The sequence below is a fragment of the Geotrypetes seraphini genome, chromosome 1 (assembly GCF_902459505.1).
Source record: "Geotrypetes seraphini chromosome 1, aGeoSer1.1, whole genome shotgun sequence".
In the NCBI taxonomy this organism is placed as follows: domain Eukaryota; kingdom Metazoa; phylum Chordata; class Amphibia; order Gymnophiona; family Dermophiidae; genus Geotrypetes; species Geotrypetes seraphini.
The window spans coordinates 22,153,252-22,173,495 of record NC_047084.1 but is presented as its reverse complement, the minus strand read 5'-3'; the positions used below and the strand labels follow the sequence as shown (position 1 = coordinate 22,173,495).

The following is a 20,244-nucleotide window of genomic DNA, read 5'->3' as shown; positions in this document are numbered from 1 at the left end:
CTATACCCCTCTATCTCTTTTTCCAGCAGGAAATTGTCCAATCCTTTCTTAAACCCCAGTACCGTTCTCTGCCCTATTACGTCCTCTGGAAGCGCATTCCAGGTGTCTCCCACACGTTGGGTAAAGAAGAACTTCCTGGCATTTGTTTTGAATCTGTCCCCTTTCAACTTTTCCGAATGCCCTCTTGTTCTTTTATTTTTTGAAAGTTTGAAGAATCTGTCCCTCTCTACTCTCTCTATGCCCTTCATGATCTTGTATGTCTCTATCATATCCCCTCTAAGTCTCCTCTTTTCCAGGGAAAAGAGACCCAGTTTCTCCAATCTCTCAGCGTATGAAAGGTTTTCCATACCTTTTATCAGATGTGTCGCTCTCCTCTGAACCCTCTCGAGTAACGCCATATCCTTCTTAAGGTACGGTGACCAATATTGGACGCAGTACTCCAGATGCGGACGCACCATCGCCCGATACAACGGCAGGATAACTTCTTTCATTCTGGTTATAATACCCTTCTTGATTATACCTAGCATTCTATTCGTGTTTCCCCAAAAATAAGACCTAGTGTATTTTTGGGCCCAAAATTAATATGACAGCGTCTTATTTTCAGGATAAGACTTCTTTTTTTCATGTACAATTATTTCTCCCTTCCTCTCCTCCACCCCAATTCTTCCTCTTTCCTTTCTCCCAACTCCCTCTCCACGTGCAGCATCTTTCTTTCCCTCTCACCCATCCCCTTGTGCCTTCCCTCCCTCCCATCCCATCCCTTGTGCAGCAGAACCCTTGCACAGCTTCAATCCCTCCCTTCTTCCCCATGCAGCATCTTTCTATCCCCTCCTTGCACAGCCAAACCCCCCACTGACACTTCCATCTCTCCCTCCCATTAGAACGCCACCAACCGTGAGACCGATATACCTTGGAAACGGAAGCATTGACAAAAATCTAATCAGGCTGCTTCGTGGCCTTCTCTTCTCCCTCCTGGGCGTTCCTCTGCCGCATCACTGATGCCGCATCTCCTCGCTTCTCTCTCCTTATACACCTCTCAGAGAACTCTGTTCTTCAGATAAGTCACTCTTAATGTTAGCCTTCTCCTCCACTGCTAATTCCAGACTCTGTTCCTTTCATCCAGCTGCTCCTTATGCCTGGAATAAATTACTAAAGTTTGTCCATCAAGCCCCTTCCCTTGCTTAAAAGCAGACAGATATAGCTTTTTGATATAGCTTTCAATCCTTAACCCTATTCCTCTGCCCTCCAACCCAGCCAGTTGATTAACCGTTCCCCTTAACTGTATCCATGACATCCTGTTTGTCTGTCTTGCCTGTTTAGATTGTAAGATCTTTCGAGCAGGGACTGTTTTCTTACTCTCTGTGACTCTGTACAGTGCTGCGTACGTCTGGTAGCACTATAGAAATAATTAATAGTAGTAGAAGACCAGCATGATGCACTTGTACTTGGGAAAAGTAGGCTCTAGTAATTGTATGATAGTGACATTCTCTATAAGATGCACTAGAAATTATCTTTGCTATACGGGATATAAAGGTATGTATATTCTGCGAGCAAAGATTATCCCCCAAGCTCCTATTCTACTTAGCTACAATGTAAACATACTGATGCTTGAAAGCAAAACTTCTCAATGTTTTATGTAAATATGAAACTGAACATCTGATATCATCTGCTCTAAAAAATTTTCCAAGATTATCTCTCAGACCCATATAAAGACCACTCATTCATAAGGTCAAGACATAGTGGAAGAGTTGTAAATATGCAAAAAAATCCCGCCGCACCACCTCTTCCTCACTAGGATGTGAAAAAGGGTAAAGAGCACCACTGGCCAGAGAATATATGAACTATCCCATGACGTGCCCAACTTTGTAAAGGCTCGGTCTTTAGTCTGGGGAGTAAATCCATATTACCAACAATAGGCAGTATAAGGGACCTGTATGTTCCAATGAGTCAACAGGGCATTCCAGGCTTGTCACAGAGGTTGTAATAGGACATGTTTGGGAACTCCTACCAAGCCAGCCTATAACAAATAATGAGGACGTAGAGGATAGAACAACTCACGTCCAGTTCCAAAATCCAGTCACAAGGGAGGAGCCTAAGGCCCCTCCCCTTAGGCATCTGAGCCAATCAGGGCCTTAGGCCCTCCCTGTGCATCACATGGTGCACTGAGGAGGGGGAATGCCCACCATTTTGGATCGGTGGGCCTCAGAGCTGGAGGAACCAAGTCTCCCTCCTGCTCTCTTCAGACAAAGAAACTGAGGGGGTGATTCAGGGTGGGGGAACATCTGGTGGCAGGAGAAAGTTGGCATTCCTCCTGCCTTTTTTTTTTTGAGGGGGGAGGGAGGAAGTGGGAGGAGAGGGGAGGCTTCCCTTGCCTCTCAGCTGTTCAGGCTTCCCCTGTCGGCTCTGCACATGTGTGAGAGTCACTCTCACAGCGATCAATAAGAAGGGAGAGACGGGGATTACGACGAACCTCCAAACGAATCATTTGCATGCAAAATTTTTAGAGTATCAATAGCTCTTTTAGAATCGGTCATAAATCGGATCGGAGCAGACCCACGTGGTCTTACCAATCCTGTTTAGTGCATCTAGCTCCTTGTTGTCAGAGGATGTCGTAAAAGCAGTTAAAATATCTGGGTTTAAAAAAAAGGTTTGGACAAGTTCCTGGAGGAAATGTCCATAAACTGCTATTAACTTAGATATAGGGGAAACCACTGCTTATTTCTGGTGTCAGTAGCATGGAGTCTTGCTACTGTATGGGATTCTGCCACGACTTGGATTAGCCACTGTTCAAAGCAGGATACTAGGCTATATGGATTATCACTTTGGTAAATCCTTATGTTCCTATGTACTTAGAATCTCCCTCTTTGCAGCTGATAGCATGTTTAAGGTAACCCACCTGGGTATATACTTGCCTATCTTCTTGAGTTACAAGAATAAGAGAGATTAACTGAGCTCAATATCAATATGCATAAATTGGAACAGTGAGTGTATATAGATCAGACCGCTAGGGGTGGCAGGGCAGAGGGTGTGGATAACCCATATAGTCAGAGATGAGTATGGAGCGGTCATAAGAAAGCTATTTTTCTTGGAGGAGCAGAAAAGCTCTGGGTTAAACCCAAATCAGTTTAATCCCAGATTCCTCCAGCAGATATGGGCCTTTAGTTGTGTGTTGGGCAGCAAATGGTCTTTGACAAGCAAGACAACTCTTTGATAAGGAGCAACTACTCATCTTTGGAAAATTCAGCAACCAATTTTGGATGGATGGAGAAGACTTCTAAGCATGCCTCCAGTTAAGACACTAATTTAAAGTCCAGGAATTTAAGAAAGAAAGAGGAGGATCCCACTTTTGGTTTTTAACATTTGTGTTTGATCATACTGGGTAATAAAAAACTAATATCTAAGAGTTATTTTCCCTTAAGCCTCCATTGAAGGGTAAACCTAAAAAATATTTTGAATTGGAAGCAGGATTTCTTTTTTTGGGGGGGGAGGAAGGGGAGAGGGTTTAGGTGGGCCAAAACTTTCCAGGAAATTAAAACGAGATAAATGATCAGAATTAGCCAATAGAGTATAGTATATCCTGCCATTTGAACAATGTATTAGTGAAAGAGTAGGAGATTTGTGTTAAAGGAACAAAAATAAAATATTACATACAACTTATTTATTGCAGTGATTCTCCTCTGAATCTTTGAGATACACTCTGTCCCATCAGGTTTTCAGGATATCCACAATGAATATGCACGGCATAGATTTACATCAATGAGGCAGTGTATGTAGATCTCTCTCATGTATATTCACTGTGGATATCCTGAAAACCTGACGAGACAAGATGTGCCTCAAGGACTAACTTGAGAAGCACTAGTTTTTATTGGTACTTAATCTACATATTCAAATCGACTAACATGACAACCACAATTCTCTGCCCAAGATGAAGTGTAGCAAAGTAGATATTATTGGAATACTTTTATTTACTTTTAGTTTTATCTTGATTATATCTACAGTTTTGCTGGTTTTGAGTGTCCAACTAATATCCTCTGTAACTGTTTACCTTTTCATGTCAAATGTATTTCACTACACAAGTGTCATGTTCTTTAGTTTATCCATTACCTAATACTGCTGGACTTACTTCATGGGATTGCTTTCTGGCAGATAGTAAATAAAGTCTCTCATGATCATTTTTGAGTGGTCTACTGGCGTGCTGTTTTCAAAAACAGGATGTTTTTCTCGCCACAGTTTCTAAATTTAAAAAAAAAAAAAATTCTGATTAAGAATATATTCAAGTACCTCAAGCCCATGATCTACTGCTCTTCAAACTATAAAACCAGAATTCTTGAAGTTACCATTAAGTTCTTGCATGGCCTATTTTACCCAAGAGAAGGTTGCATGAAGATATCTGAAGCTCTATGACTAACACAAGACATCTGAAAACCTAAATAATGGACTGTAAACGGAGATGCAAATTTTCTGCCTGGCAACTCATTGCACACAGGCAGAGCACATTCAAGCCCTAAAAAGGACAGAAAGCAGCTCCTAGTCCAGGCCAATACATGAGAAAACAGATCCTGAACTAGTCATTATATAGCAAGGAAAGGAACTCCTGGGCTGATCATACTGTTGGGGAAGAGGGGAGGAGCTAAAGAAAGAGCTGTAATAGGTTGCAAAGAATGGGCTTGTGCACAGACTCAGCCAAAAATGAGCAGAAATGATTAAGGTATTCGGCTGGCAAAAACTTTAAAAGGTAGCTTGTATAGCACACACTTCAAATGAACCCAGCACAGGCTGTGTTTCAGCAAATGCCTGTTTCAGGGGTTCATAATCTCCTAAAATTGTTATACTGTATGAAGTCTGCTATTTAGAATGTGTACCACAGCAAGGTGTCAGTTGTTGCACTTGTACCTGCAAACTGGACACAACAGTTGGTTAACTTGCCAAGTTCTAAAGACATTTTCAAACGATTAAAGATTTAAAAAAAATAACTTGTGAAATCTTAAACTCGTACCCTCTCTTTCTTCAGTTCCTCTCGGAGCAGTTCCCTTAGTTTCTGAGCTTTCAGGATTCTCTTTCGGTCTGAGCCATGCTGGATTTTCTTTGGTGGAGTAGCTTTTGGACATACTTTGATTTCCCCTGGCCCAGAACTTGCTTGTGAGGGTCTTTCTTTAAGTGGGGATAGTGTATCCTTCTGTGGAACTTCATCCCCTCTCTCAGCACTTGTCCTTACGTTCAACTCTTTTCTGGCAGACTTTTTAAATGGAGAAAAGTGAGGGACTTGAGGAACAGGCGTTTTCTTTTCAGGTAGAACATGGCCTTGCCCCATAAAGGACACAGTCTTTGCAGCAGACCTTGGAGAGGCTTCAGAACTAGATTTCTCAGGCTGAGGCAATACATTCTTAATTGGAGCACTATTGCTGGGAAGATGTTCAGGAGTTTGCTCTTGAGAAGAACTCAGTGCTGCAGTATCAGCTCGCTGGACTGATGGGAGTGAGCCTCTTGGTTTAGCCAAATTAGGTGCTGTTGCAATTCGCTTTCTTCTCTGCAAGGCAGTCACTGAAGGTTTTGTAGATTCTTCAGCATCATTGACGGGTTTCTCCTCTCTGACAGAAGAAAACAAAACACCAATATTATGGCTTTTAATAGCTAAAACTTTACATCTGATAGTTATAAATTCAATTAAAAATGACTGAATCTCATTGGAAAACTACGTGCATCACCACATTTATCTCCATGGAAAATATCTTAATAATTTGACCCTTCTGATAGGATCCTTGTATAACCAAATAACCAGGAAAAGCAAACTGGCTTCCTTTGAATATGGAGGAAAACCTTACATCTTCCCTTAAACGCATATCAAGAAAATTCAATACCACACAGATTTAATTCTAATGCGTACCAAGGGGGGTGAGGTGGGGCATCCATCCCAGATGCTGACCATAAGGGAGTGCTCCCAGGTCGGCGTTAGCATCATGGTCTGGGAACTTCCCCTTCCGGCAGTCTGAGCCTTTACAACTCATTGCTCTGCCAATATCAGGCCTTCCTTTATGCCAGGTCCTGCTTTTGCAGAAGCAGGAAGTAGGCAGGATGCTTCAGGGAGGAAGAGCAGTGAGTTGTGAAGGTTGCTAACAATGAGAAAAAGAGGTACCTATCAAGGGGGGGAGGGGATAGAGAAATACTGCACCGAGCACCCAATTGGAGAGAGGGAGGGGTAATGGAAGATTAGGTTTTCACTTTCGATAATCTTCTTTCTGTTAGTCCCTGGAAGATTCAGTATGCTAGGTGTTCGATCCCTTCCCGCAATCCGAGAGTTGAGGAAATCCAAATATGCTCCTCCCACCTCAGACAGAGAGGTAGAGCCCCCTGTAGTTCAGTCCCAAAGCCAAGTAACATACCTGAACAAATCCATGACAAGGAAGGGGGTACTGGGGAAGCTCCCCAGCAACATAAACAATTTGTGAATTGGTCTGCTCTGCAAAACATGAAAACAAGTAATAACAGGCACAAAGGCAACAAAGAAAACATTGAAGAACAATGAAGAACTAACCTGTGTGCATTGAGCACCCACATAAAACAGCCTTCGTTAATACGTATACTCACAGAAGAGCGCCCACTCCACAGGACTCATCTACTGGCTGGAAGATCCTCAAACCTGCAAGGAGAATAACCGAGGCCAAAGAAAGCAGGCGATGCAGAACAAGTGAGAGGGCGGGCCGTATTGAATCCTCCAGGGACTAACAGAAAGAAGATTATCGAAGGTGAAAACCTAATCTTCCATTCTGTTACATCCCTTTCGGATTCAGTACCAAAGCAATGGCAGCGTCTAGGAAGTGAAAGACGAGCCTGGCCCCAACATCAAGGACTCATAAGCAGCATCAGAATGAGTCACCACATCCACCCAGAAAAGAACAGGTAAAGGTAGGAAGAGAGGACCAAAGAGCCACCTTGCATTATGAAAGGAAACAGGCGGCAGCTTGCAGCGGGTGACATAAGCCTCAGAAATGGCCATATCAATCCATTGGGCGATCAAAGTCATAGACACCAGCTGACTATGCTGAGGTGGAGCAGTCAAGACAAGAGAAGATCATATATCCAAAAATCATTAGTCCTCTCCAAAAATAGAGCAAGATTCTTTTGAAATACAATTTGCATAAGATATGATCCTTGCGCTCCAAGCCTGTGGAATGAAATGCAGGCAAACAAACTTCCTGGGTGACATGGAGAGCTAAAACTACCTTTGGTAGAAAAGAAGGTACAGTACAGAGAACAACTCCGATGTCCGAAATTCGGAGAAAGGGATTCCGCACGAAAAATCTGGAAACTCTGACATACATTGTGCTGAGACAAAGGCGACCAGAAAGACAGTCTGAGTGTCAGATCCAGAAGAGTAGCAGCTTTCAGAGGCTCGAATGGGCTTGCACAAGGCCCTGTAGAATGATGGTAAGATTCCACAAAGGGAAAGGATGAGGCAAGGGAGGCCGCAAATGAAGCGCTCCACTCAAACCTGGTCACATCCAGATGAGCAAGAAGTGAACTAAAACTCCTTTGTGCTCTGAAGCATGAAAAGCCTGCTACCGGAACTTTAAGGGGAGCCACTGTTAAACCCTTATCTAAGTCTGCCTGAAGAAAGGCCAGGAACACCAGAATAGGAGCCCGCTCAGGCACCACCAGGTCTTTTGCACACTACTGTCAGGAAGCCTTCCAGATGGAAGCAAAAGAAGCAATAGATTAGGGTTTCTTGGACTTCAAGAGCATCGAGAGGACCTCCTCTGAAGAACCGCACCTCATCAAGGCTGAGCGCTCAAAAGCTATGCTGAAAGACCAAAGCACTGTGGGTCTCCTTGGGCAATGGACCCCGCCCGAGAAGGTTGTCAGGGAGAAGTAGGTTGAGCTGCCTGTTCCACTGAAGACTGACAAAATTTGCAAATTACAGACAACGAGGTCAGTCCAGAGCAAGTCAAATCACGAAACTGGGAAACATTGCCATCCAGTGGATGACCTGACCAACTGGAGGCCACAGAGAGTGCACATAAAGGAACTTGTGAGCTGGCAGGGCTGAATCAAGGCATCCAACCCTAAGTCTCTATGCTCTATTCGTTGAATAAAGAAGCGCCGGACTCTGGAGTTCTCTACTGACACCATCAAGTCAAACTGGGGCTGACCTTAGCGTTGTATGAGCAGAGAAAAACGCTGTCCACGAGAGGGATCATGCGCCCGGGTCCAGGACTTGTCAACTGAGGAAGTCTGTAGACTCCCGCCACATGTGCCAAGACAGACAGAAGACGTAACTGCGCCCAGCAAAACAGCATGTGAGCCTCCTGGCCCAAGGGAGTGCTTCTTGTGCCCCCTTGAGGAATTATATATGCTACCACCATGACATTGTCTGAGAATACTCAAACCACTTTGTCTTTCAGAGTGGGCTGGAAGCAAGTAACACCAGGTGAATCACCTGAAGATCCAAACTACTGATCAACCAACACCACTGATGAGGAGACCACTGCCCCTGAATGGAGCGGTCCCCGCAGTTATCACCCCAACCCAACAGCCTGGGATCCATCATAAAAGAGTTAACCACTCAAAGATCCGAAGAAACTTGCACTAGCAGATAACCTCTCACTGAAGCCACCAGCGCAGACTTCTGCAAGCAGGTTCCATCCTGGAGAATGGCATCTGAAAGGGGTGATGTGGTGGAGACCACCGAAGAGGAAGGACTCCAGTAGAGGGTGCATGTGCACACTGGCACAGGGAACTGCCTCCAACGAGGCTGTCATGGAACCCAGCACCTGCAGATACCAGGGCATGGAAGCTGGAAGATTCAGATAATCTTTGATCAGTCGCTGAAGTTTCAGACTGTGTAGCTCAGGAAGACACACACTACACTGCTGGATGTCGAAGAGAAGGCCCAGATACTTCAAGGTCTGAGACGGCGTCAAATGGTTCTTTTTGAAGTTGACAATCCAACCCAAGCTCTGTAGCAGAGAGACCACCATCTCCATCGTATAGGTGCACTCTTGTCGAGACGGAGCCTGAATCAACCAGTCGTCCAAGAAAAGATGGCCTTGGATACCCTGCCTACGGAGAAAAACCGCTACAAGTACCATCACCTTGAGAAAAGTGCGGAGAGCTGTCACAGGCCCAAAAGGAAGAGCCGCGGACTGAAAATGTCACAGAACATGAAAATGCAGAAACATGCAATGCTCTGGAAATAATGGAATATGAAAGAAAGTCTTTGTGAAATCCTAGGCACTAGACACTTTCAAGGAGAGACAGCAAAAATTACTATGCGCATGGATTCCATTCGGAAATGAGGAATCCGTAGGAAGCGATTGATTAACTTGAGATCCAGAATAGGCCTCCAGTCCTCTGAGCCGTACTTTTGCATGATGAAGAATAAAGAGTCTCTGCCGAAGCCCAATTCGGGTTCTGGAACAGGTTCTAGTGCTCAGATATGCAAGAGATGCTACAAAGAAGTGCAGACCTTTGACTCCTTTTCTGGCCAACCTGCCGGCAAGTCCAGAAACAAATCCAGAGGTAGGTAAGAGAAATCCATCTTGTGCTCTCCCAATTGATATCTAGCACCCATGTATCTGAGGACATGTGAGTCCACTTCTGGAAAACTGAGCAAGACGGTCCTCTGGAGGACTGTTTAGTATCAGTAGCCACTCATCATCTGGAGTTCTGAGGACGACTGGAATTAGAATAGTTATCACGGGGACCATATCCCTGAAATGAAAATTACTACGTCCCCTCCCAAAGTCTGCTGAGACTTGTTCACGGGGAGATAGTGAGGGCGGCGATCAGCAACACTGGCCATAAGGTCATCCAGACCTGTCCCAGCAAGGAAGTCTGCTTAAAGTGGCCTTGGAGGCAGCATTCCCTGCCCAAGGACAGATCCAAAGAGGCCAGCACGCAGACACTGAGCTGGGTCCGAAAAATATACTTTCTAGAGGAGCCAAAAAAAACTTCAGTGAAAATTTACACCTGGGCCACTGCAGGATCCTGTTGAGGTGCTCACACCACGCCAAAAGAGTCCCCAGACTTAAAATGCAGGCATTTGGTGCCAAACTCTAGAACAGCCACTGGGTGAGATATTTTTCTGAAATCATGGACTCAGGCTGGCTCCCCAGCCCTGGAGGATATGAAGGAGGTGAAGCCCGAAGCTTACACCCCCTCCCATAGCATGCTGTGGCACGCAATATATGGTCGTTGATCCAATACCAATCCGGCACAATCAATGCACACATTCGACAGATTTGGAGCTGGGGAGTCCATCCCAAACAATTTTTAATGAAATCAAGGGGTTTTTGAGGCAGAAATAAAACTTTGAAAAAAAAAATCAATAAAAATCAAAGATGGCCACTGCCAGCAAATTTGCATCAAAAATGAAAAAAATAAACAAAATTTGAAAATAAAAATATAGCGATTTGGGATTTGAGGAGGTGGCAGACCTGAACCCTACCTTCAGAAACTCTCAAAAATGAGTACAAGAGAATTTCACAGATCACCCCCAAAGTTCCCTTAGGAAATAATGGAGGGTACTCACAGTGTCTGAAATGCCTGCCTGACAGCTATTTTCACTGCAGTTGAATGGAGGAAAATAATTTTCTGCCTCGGAATTGCTCCAAAATGACCAAACTTGAAGATCTTCAGACTGCCAGTTGTACAGACACCGACTGTAACCTCCGCCCCAGGGATCTTCACCATGCAACTGGGAGCGGGAAACGCAGCCTGCGCCCTGAAACCCAGAGGAGTTTTACTCATGATGCATACAGCCTTCGCTTAAATCCCTGACAAGTTTCAAGTTTCAAGTTTATTAAAATATTTGATTGAACGCTTTTCAGGATACAAAGCGTTTTACAAAGAAATAAAATTGGATATATTAAAATTACAAATACATCGTAAATAAAAATTGTTACTTAAAAAAAATTAAAAAAACGAACTGGGGTAACAAACACATGGAACAGTAGGAAAGGAGGGAAAAGAAAAAATACAATAAAAAAATAAAAAAAACAAGATGAGTTAATCAGGTTGGGTTAGAACATAAGGATAATGTGAGAAAAGGATTTACAATCTTGAAAATCTAAGAGAAAAGGATTTACAATCTTGAAAATCTAAGAGAAAAAAAAAGGGGTATATACTCAGAGTTTAATACAAAACGATAAAATTAGGAATGAACCGAAAAATAAACTTTTAGTTAAAGGCTTCTTTAAAAAGAAAACACTTTAAACTATTTTTGAATTTATTCAAATCTTGTTCAAGTCTTAAATGAAGAGGAAGGGAGTTCCAAATGGTAGGGGCTGTAACCGAAAAAATAAGGTCACGGCGAGTACCTATGACTTTCAAAGAGGGAACATAAAGGGACGCTTGTGAGGAAGATCTGAGAACTCTAGTGGGGCTGTAGGGGATCAGAAGCCTGTCTATAAATGCAGGTGTATTATTTCTTAATGTCTTAAAGACTAATAGTGCTATTTTATAGGTGATTCTATATGAAATTGGTAGCCAGTGAGCATTTTGAAGCAGTGGTGTAACATGATCGAATTTTTTTGAACCTGTGATTACCTTTATTGCAGTGTTTTGTATGATTTGGAGGCGCCTTATATCCTTAAGATATGCCCCCTTTAACAAGGAATTGCAGTAGTCTAGCTTTGAAATCACTAGAGAATGTATTAAGGTATTGAGTGAAAATGAATCTAGAAGGGGAACCAATGAGCGGATCATTCTTAATTTATAGAAACAATTTTTTACCAAAGCACTGATGTGTAATCTGAAAGAAAGATTATTGTCTAAAATGACGCCTAAGATTTTTGTGTTGGTAGTGAGGTATAGAGGTTTGTTATCTATTAAGATTGGGTTGATTAGTTTTACACCTTCTCTCCCTGAAAAAAGCATAGATGTAGATTTATTAATACTTAAAGAAAGTTGATTATTGTTCAACCAATCGTGAACTTTGGCCAACTTACGGTTGATTTCGAGTATATCCTGGGAGCTTGAAGAATCAATAGGGTGTAAAAGTTGGAAATCATCCGCGTAGGCATACACTGTAAATCCTATAGATTGACAAAGAGTTAAGAGAGGGGCCAGATAAATATTGAAAAGTAATGGAGACAATATGGACCCTTGAGGTACACCATAATTTGTTTGATAAGGCTTTGAAGTAGAATTGTTAAAGTGTACAGAAGAAGATCTATTGGTAAAATATGACTTAAACCAATCTAAAACTTGGTCTTTGATGCCAATGGAAGAAAGGCGATGAAGTAGTAAATGGTGATCAATAGTGTCGAAGGCTGCCGCTAAGTCTAAGGAAATGAGAATGACAGATTTGTGTTGGTCCAGAAAGTAATGAATAGTAGTAACAAGACCTAATAAAGAGTGTTCAGTTGAGTGATTCTTGCGAAATCCTGCTTGATTGGGATGCAAGACATGAGTTTTATCTACAAAGTCTGATAACTGTTGAAAAACTACCTTTTCAGTTAGTTTTGCTAGGAATGGAAGACTCGCAATTGGACGATAGTTAGAACATTCACAAGGACTGGTTTTAGAATCCTTGATAATTGGTAGAAGAACAGAATGTTTCCAGTCTTCTGGAATTGATGATGTAGACAAGCTTTTGTGGATAATTTGTAGAATAATTGGACCGAAAATTGAGAAGTATCGTTTAAGTAGAAAAGGAGGGAATGCTTCATTTTTAGAACCTTTAAGTTTTATTGATTGAAACAACTGTTTTAGTTCAGATAGGGTAGGAATGATAAACTTGGAGCATGTAGCTTGAAAATTAATTTGATCTTCATCAGAAATAGCAGGAGTTTTGTTAGATATGTTAGCTTTGATAGTATTAATTTTTGTATAAAAAAAATCAGCTAAACTGTCAGCTGTGGGGGAATCATTGACAGGAATATCCGGTTTATGTTTAAAGGTAGTTAATTGTTTTAATGTTTTGAAAAGTAAAGAAGAATTCTTAGTCATAGATATTTTTTTATTGTAATATTTTTTTTTTGTATCGTTGATCTTTTGGCGGTAATATTGGGAATGATTTTTGTACGTTTCCAGATTGTTTGATGTGGGTTTGGCTCGCCATTTACGTTCAGCTGAACGTAACTGTTGTTTTAGTAATACAAGAGAAGAGTTGAACCAGGGATTTTTTTGTTTTTTTGGAGAGATAGTTTTAATTGTTATAGGAGCAATTTTATTTAAAAGAGATTGACAGGTGTTGTTCCAGGTAGTTAGTTGGTCGTTTATAGATAGAGAGTTAAAGTTATCCAGATCCAGTAATGGTGTAACGAGAAGCGAGTCATCTATATTTTGGAAGTCTCTTACTTTAATAATTTTGGGAGATCTAAAGGGATCATGAGGGGGGTAAATAACTAGTGTTGATTGAATTAGACTATGGTCAGACCATGGGACTTTTAAGATTTCTAGATCTGAAAAATTATCAAATAATTCCCCTGAGGCAAAGATCATATCTAGAGTGTGACCTTTGATATGTGTTGGGCCAATTTTGAAGGGTATAAGGTCAAGATCTTTCATGTGAACAAGAAATTCGGAAGTATAAGGGTTGGATTTATCCTCGAAATGGAAATTGAAATCTCCAAGAAGTATAGTAAAAGGTGAAGTGGTAACAAAATTTGAAACAATAGATAATAACTGGGTGAAAGTAGATTGATTATTTGGAGGAGGGTTATATAGTAGAAGTAATTTGATATTTGGATTCGAATTAAGTTTTAATTGAATATATTCAATAGTACCAATGATTTGAGTGGATTCAACTACTGGGGATAAGTTGGCTTTGTAAATGACAAGGTTAGCGGACAAGCGAGTTTCCAGGGAAATGGACTCAGAGTCCAGGAAGGGTGGCACACAGCAGACTATCTCCACAGAGCAGACTAGCTCCACAGATCCACCAAGGTTTCTCAGTGAAGCAGCAGTCCGGCTCCGCAGACTGTGTCCTTTCCTCCGACAGAGGTCCACCGCAAAGGAGTCTCAAGGAACTCAAGCCACCGAGAAGATTAACTTTAAGTGGAAAAATAAGAAATAGATGCAGAACAAATCCAAAAGACTTCTGCATAGATTGCTTGCAGAAATTGAAAACTACAGGGGGTTCTAATTCTCTCGCTGAGGTGGGAGAAATAAGTGCTCAGAAAAGTGTTTGGATTTCTGCGACTTCCAGATTGCAGGAAGGGACTGAACACCTAGGGTACTGAATCCAGAAGGAATGAACATTCCTTCAAATTTTGCATCATTAACACAAGGGCTGAAATTTGTCAATATTCAGGATCAATTATAAAAAAAAAAGAATCTGCCTGAATTTTTTTCTAATTAGTACCATCTGACAGAGGAAATATTACTCAGCAAGATTTATATTTATTTGTTTTGCAATACCACCCTTACTGAAATATAAATTTGTTTAAAAGTGTGGGATATTTTATGTGCACGACCCATAATATACACACATCACAAGGCTAAAAAATGTATATGAAAAGAGATTATGTACTTACCCTGGTAAGCTCTTTTCCTATAAATAGGTGAGACATTCTAGACAGATGGGTTGTGTCCCCATGGCTGCGCGCTGCTGCAGAAGTAATCCACTCCTAATTTTTTTTTCTCTATGCCTCTGCTGTACTTCACTGGGCACCTTAGCGCCACCTACAGTTAGTACTCAAGCACCAAAAGCCACTACATAAACATAAAATAGAGACACCTATGGCAATCAAGTACAGCAACAACCATTCTACTCAAAAAGTTACGTAAGAACATCAACTGCAAACAGTCAATAAAGGCCTCAAAGGAGCTCAGAAACTATTCCCACAGAATAAGTAACATATATACAGAATTCTTTCCAGCCCCAAAGGCTGATAGGCATCCAAGAAATAACTTGGAGAAGCATAGACTGAGAAAGTAGGCAGGCACAGGAAAGACAGGGCATGAGTCTAGAATGTCTCACCTATCTACTAGAAAAGAGCTTACCAGGGTAAATACATCATCTCTTTTTCCTGTGCAATAGATGAGACATTCTAGACAGATGGGGACATACAAAAGCAGTCCCCAAAAAGCTAGGGTGGGCTTGCTGCGCTGGCCTGTAAGACCTAGGACTCAAAGGCAGAGTCCTGTCTAGCCGCCAAATCCACTCTGTAAAATTTGGCAAACGTGTGAAGAGAGGACCATGTTGTCACCCTGCAGATCTCCTCAGGGGAGACAGCTCTAGCTTTAGCCCATGAAGAAAGCACCTTGACAGAAACAGGAGACTGTTTCCTAGAAAGAATATAGGATGACAAAATGGCCCTAAGGATCGTGATCTTGGAAGCAGGAGTGCTCCACTGAACAGAATGAGACAGCCTAAACAGATGGTCAGAGAGACAAAATTCATTAATGATCTCCAGGTAGCAAAGAAGCACTCTGCATACATCAAGTTCCTTCAAAAGGCGATCTTTTTTCCTGGAACCAGTAGGCTTAAAAACAGGTAAATGTACTTCCTAATTAACGTGGAAAGCCAAAATGGACCTTTGGCAAGATGGAAGGAAACATACATAGGGAAATCCCACCATGACAGCACATGGGCTGGACAGCCCCCCAACACTCCCCCCCCCCCTTCTTTACTACGCCGCTGAGATCAGTTGTCCTTTGATAACATGTTTCTACTGGACAGTCCTTCTTCAGATTCATGGCTCCTGGTGATGGTAGGTACACCCCATCACAGTAGTGCAACCTTTTCATAGGTACAGATGGTATTTTTGTTTCATAGATTGACTCATTTGAGCTTTAATGCTGGAGAAGGATTTTATGCATGCTGTGGACTGCCAAAAGAACTAACAAATCAATTCTGGAAGAGATCAAACATGGCCTGTTTGATCTCAGCGGCGTAGTAAAAATCCTTCTCCAACATTAAAGCCCAAATAATGAAGTTACGATTGTCTTATTTTGGTCACACCGTCAGAAGAGAAAGATCACTGAAGGAGGACATCATGTTTGGGAAGGCTGAAGGAACCAGAAGAGGGAGACATGCAACCAGATGGCCGGACACGTTGAAAACAACCATGGAGATATTGCTGGAGGACCTTACCTTACAAAACCAATTTCTTTTTAGATCTGTAATTCAACAAGTCGCTAAGACTCGAACACTAGTCAATGACACCTAACAGATAGTGGATGATGCGGATGGGCAGACTGGATAGGCCATTTCACACAGTGGTTAAAGCTAAAGCTACAGCCTCAGCATCCTGAGAATGTGGGTTCAAACCCACGCTGCTCCTTGTGGCTCTGGGCAAGTCACTTAATACCCCATTGCCCCAGGAACATTAGATGGATTGTGAGCCCACTGGGACAGACAGGGAAAATGCTTAAGTACCTGAATAAATTAATGTAAACCGTTCTGAGCTCCCTTGGAAGAACGGTATAGAAAATTGAATAAATAAATCATGTTTCTATGTTTCTAGAATGTGGGGGAGGGGCAAGGTGCCTGGTTTTCTTTTATTTTTTGTGTGCTTGTGTCAAACCAGAATTATTTTATTTTTTAAATATTTTGTAGTATCCTAGAAACCCCAAGAAATTTGACTACATGCAGTATAACACCATAGAAATATAAACAAAAATGTGCTTCCTTGCTTACTGTGCAACATACAAAAATATAACAGATACAAGTTTCCATAAGCATGAGAGGAATAATGTGACCTTCTCTGGGAAAAGATGACCAAGGCCTTCTTTTACTAAGCCTTGATGGAGGTTTTTACCATGGCCAGGAGCACTAAATGTTCCGATGCTCATAGGAATTCTATGAGCATCAAAGCATTTAGGCCCTGATTCTCCAAAGTGCTGTCCCGATTTTAGGCAGCTGTAGGCGTCCTACGCTGTCTAATCAGCCAATCGGGATGCACGTTTTTTTAAAAAAATGCTCCCCAGGCAGGCCTGAAGGCGTCTCCGGGAGCCTAGGGAGACCCGCAAGATGCCTAAGCTCGCCTAAGGGCCTTAGGCGGGCCTAGGCGGCCCTACGCGTCTCCCTAGTAGAGGAGAAGCTTAAAATGTAGGCCAGAAAAATGCTGGTCTACATTGTAAGTAGACGCGTCCGCTATACTTATCGCGGCAAGGGATCTCTCTGCCGCGATAAGTATAGCGGGCCGCGGCCTGTCCGATCGCTGGCAGGAAGGGTGCCCAATCCCTCCTGCCCGAACACGCACCCTCCCCCCCCCACGACAACATTGATCGCTGGCAGGAGGGTGCCCAATCCCTCCTGCTCGAAGACGCACCCTCCCCCCCCCCCCGACAATATCGATCGTTGGCAGGAGGGTGCCCAATCCCTCCTGCCCGAAGACGCACCCTCCCACCCACCCCCGGCGCTAACAACCCCCAAACCTCCACCCCACCAAACTAACCTGTTCTTACAGCCAGATGAGTCTTGCCCGTCCAGCCGGCAGGCACGCCTGGTCGAAATGAGGCGGGCCCGCTCCTTCCCGGCGCATCCCACCGAAGTCTAAGGCCTGATTGGCCCAGGCTCTAGAAGCCTGGACCAATCAGGCCTTAGGCATAGCGGGTCTGCCCATCCCCACTTAATCTAAGGCCTTAGACTTAGTGGGGATGGGCGGACCCGCTATGCCTAAGGCCTGATTGGTCCAGGCTTCTAGAGCCTGGGCCAATCAGGCCTTAGACTTCGGCGGGATGGGCCGGGAAGGGGCGGGCCCGTCTCATTTCGACCAGGCGTGCCTGCCGGCTGGACGGGCAAGACCCATCTGGCTGTAAGAACAGGTTAGTTTGGTGGGGTGGAGGTTTGGGGGTTGTTAGCGCCGGGGGGGAGAGGGTGCGTCTTCGGGCAGGAGGGATTGGGCACCCTCCTGCCAGCGATCGATATTGTCGGGGGGGGAGGGTGCGTCTTCGGGCAGGAGGGATTGGGCACCCTTCCTTCCAGCGATCGGACAGGCCGCGGCCCGCTATACTTATAGCGGCAGAGAGATCCCTTGCCGCGATAAGTGTAGCGGGCCGTGTCTAATCTAACCCGATTCTCTAACCAGCGTCTGTAACATGGACGCCGGTTACAGAATCGGGGTTTAGTGTAGGCCGATTCTGAATAGGACGCCTCTCCCGGGCGTCCTATACAGAATCAGGGCCTAGGTGTCTTGCGGGCCTCGCCTTCAATATAGGCGGCCTGGGGAGCATTTTTTTTTAAAAACGTGCATCCCAATTGGCTGATTAGACAGCTGTAGGACGCCTACAGCTGCCTAAAATCGGGACGCACTTTGGAGAATCAGGCCCTTAGTGCCCCGAGCCATGATTTAAAAAAAAACCTCTATTGCAGCTTAGTAAAAGAGGTAAAAGTAGCAAATCCAAAACATTGAAAAAGGTCAGTTTTTCATGTTATGGGTCCTTAACCATTTTTTATCCACAAAAAAAAAGATGGGGTTTGGACTGTTGCATTACAAATTGTTTGCTCTAACAACCCCCATCCCCTTCTTTTACAAAGCTGTGTTAGGTGTTTTTTTTTAATCGCCTGCAGTGGCAGTATTAGCTCCAACTTTAATAGGAATTCCATTCTCCCAGGAAAGCTCAGAATGGTTTACATTAATTTATTCAGGTACTCAAGCATTGTCTGTCCTGGCAGGCTCACAATCTATCAAATGTACCTTAAGTGTCTTGCCCAGAGTCACAAGGAGCAGCATGGGTTTCAACCCAAAACTTCAGGGTGCTGAGACTGTAGCTTTAACCACTGTGCACTTCTTTCGGTGGGGGTGGGTTATCATCTTATCTTATGTAGTGCTTCAACAGAGCTTCATGAGCTTGAGAGCTAAGGAAATGGAGACTTGTATACCACCTTTTTGGTGGCTTTGGCATTAGGTGACTAGCCCAGGGTCCCAGTGAGCAGCACTGGGATCTGATCTCACCTCTGGGTGCAGAGGCAGCAACTCTACCAGTGAACTATACCTTCTCCCCTAGCTAGGCAAAGAGCAATTACTATAATATTCTTCTTTGAATTTATTTAACCGCTCATTACACAAAATGTCACATCAATAAAGATTTCGGACTCTGAGAAATACCGAGATTCCAGGGCAACGCCTCACTCACCGGCCTTCTGCCGACACCGGTGGTGGTGCTACTGCTGCCACCACTTCTCCAGGCGAGTCTCTGCTCCCAACATCGCAGTTCGGGGTGGGCAGTTCTCCTGTGCTGGGCACAGACTCAGTTGGGGCTCCGGACGTGTTCCCATCCTCCGGCTGAGAGGAAGCAGGAACTGTAGCTGCTACTCTCCCTCCGGGTTTCACATTGGGTCTGACATTGAGCCTTGCTCGCCGGAACATGTCGAACGTTGGCCGAGCGCGCGACACGGCCAGGTAACAACGGAGGGAGGCCGCGAAGCATGGCAGCACCGCTATCCCAATCCGGACCCGACCATGTAATCCAAGTCGTGTGACGTCACATGAAGACGCCGCGTCAAACTTACAGGAAGCGGAAAAGAGAACATGTCTGTCTCATGCTTATGCCATCAGAGCGCCACGCTGAGGCCATCTTTGAGTGGGCAAGGAATCCCGTAAGTTTCCTGGTACTCAGGGATGGAGAGCTCTTACATTGACAGTGGACGGCAGGGGGCGTGCTGCAAAATACTTGCAGGAATAGAAAGGGGTTAGGGGCCGCTCTTGCTGTCACCAAGTGTTTATGCTGGTGTGTGATAGAGAGGGAGAGGAGCAGTCGGTGGTGTCGCTATGGCGGCGGGCACGGTGCTTTTTACACGCGGCGCTGGGCAGGTAGGAGGCCGTATTGTGGAGGGATGAAGGCAGAACAAACGACGGCTCCTTTCTTAATTTAGTTTGTGTTCATTTCGTGCTATCTTTTTACTGGTTACTTCTAGTAAACCCTTTAAAGGTCAGGAGCTAACTCGCCCCGATTTCAGTGAAGCACATAGAGAGGGTCAGTAATGGGGTAGACATCGCTGTAGTGTTTAGCCTTGAAAAATAGAAAATTTAGCTGCCATGCGATGTTCTTTTAATATCGGTTTTATTTAGGGTTTGCAGCGTATTTAATTTTGTATACATAATAGTTCCCAAAAGCTAGTCATAAATGCATTTTTTTAATAACCTTTACATGCAGGAATGCAGTTTATAGTAAAATAATGTGCAGATAACAGTGTGGAAAATGGTGGGCTCTTCTCAGAGTCCCCAGTAATTTGTTGTGTTATGACTTTTTCTATTCCTAGTTGCTTGCCTTTTGCTTCATCTCCCATTTTCTTCTATTTATTATCTTCCATCACTACTTCTTCCCTGCCCCACTCTCGTCTCTTACCATACA

At 43.7% G+C, this 20,244-nt stretch overlaps 2 protein-coding genes across 6 annotated transcripts in view; one reads left to right on the top strand and one right to left on the bottom strand.

Moving 5' to 3' along the window:
- Positions 1 to 19,292, bottom strand: part of BDP1 (B double prime 1, subunit of RNA polymerase III transcription initiation factor IIIB) — a 324,783-nt gene extending 305,491 nt beyond the window's left edge. For all 3 annotated transcript variants that reach the window (XR_004537715.1, XM_033928971.1, XM_033928981.1), the window contains exons 1-3: positions 19,027 to 19,292; positions 4,997 to 5,588; positions 4,124 to 4,233 (exon numbers count right to left, since the gene is read on the bottom strand). Coding sequence is in view for 2 of the 3 variants with exons in the window: in XM_033928971.1 (XP_033784862.1) it covers positions 4,124 to 4,233; positions 4,997 to 5,588; positions 19,027 to 19,259 (935 nt within the window). In the remaining variant the exon portion in view is untranslated. The remainder of the gene's footprint in view (positions 1 to 4,123; positions 4,234 to 4,996; positions 5,589 to 19,026) is intronic.
- A 48-nt stretch (positions 19,293 to 19,340) lies between these two features.
- LOC117352535 (survival motor neuron protein-like) overlaps positions 19,341 to 20,244 on the top strand; it is a 76,691-nt gene continuing 75,787 nt past the window's right edge. Inside the window, exon 1 of one of the 3 annotated variants that reach the window (XM_033928998.1) lies at positions 19,341 to 19,489. In XM_033928998.1, the coding sequence (XP_033784889.1) occupies positions 19,379 to 19,489 (111 nt within the window). In that variant the 5' untranslated portion in view covers positions 19,341 to 19,378. Of the gene's footprint in view, positions 19,490 to 19,548; positions 19,704 to 20,244 lie in introns of those variants that run through there. The other 2 variants (XM_033929015.1, XM_033929006.1) reach the window with 2 other exon arrangements.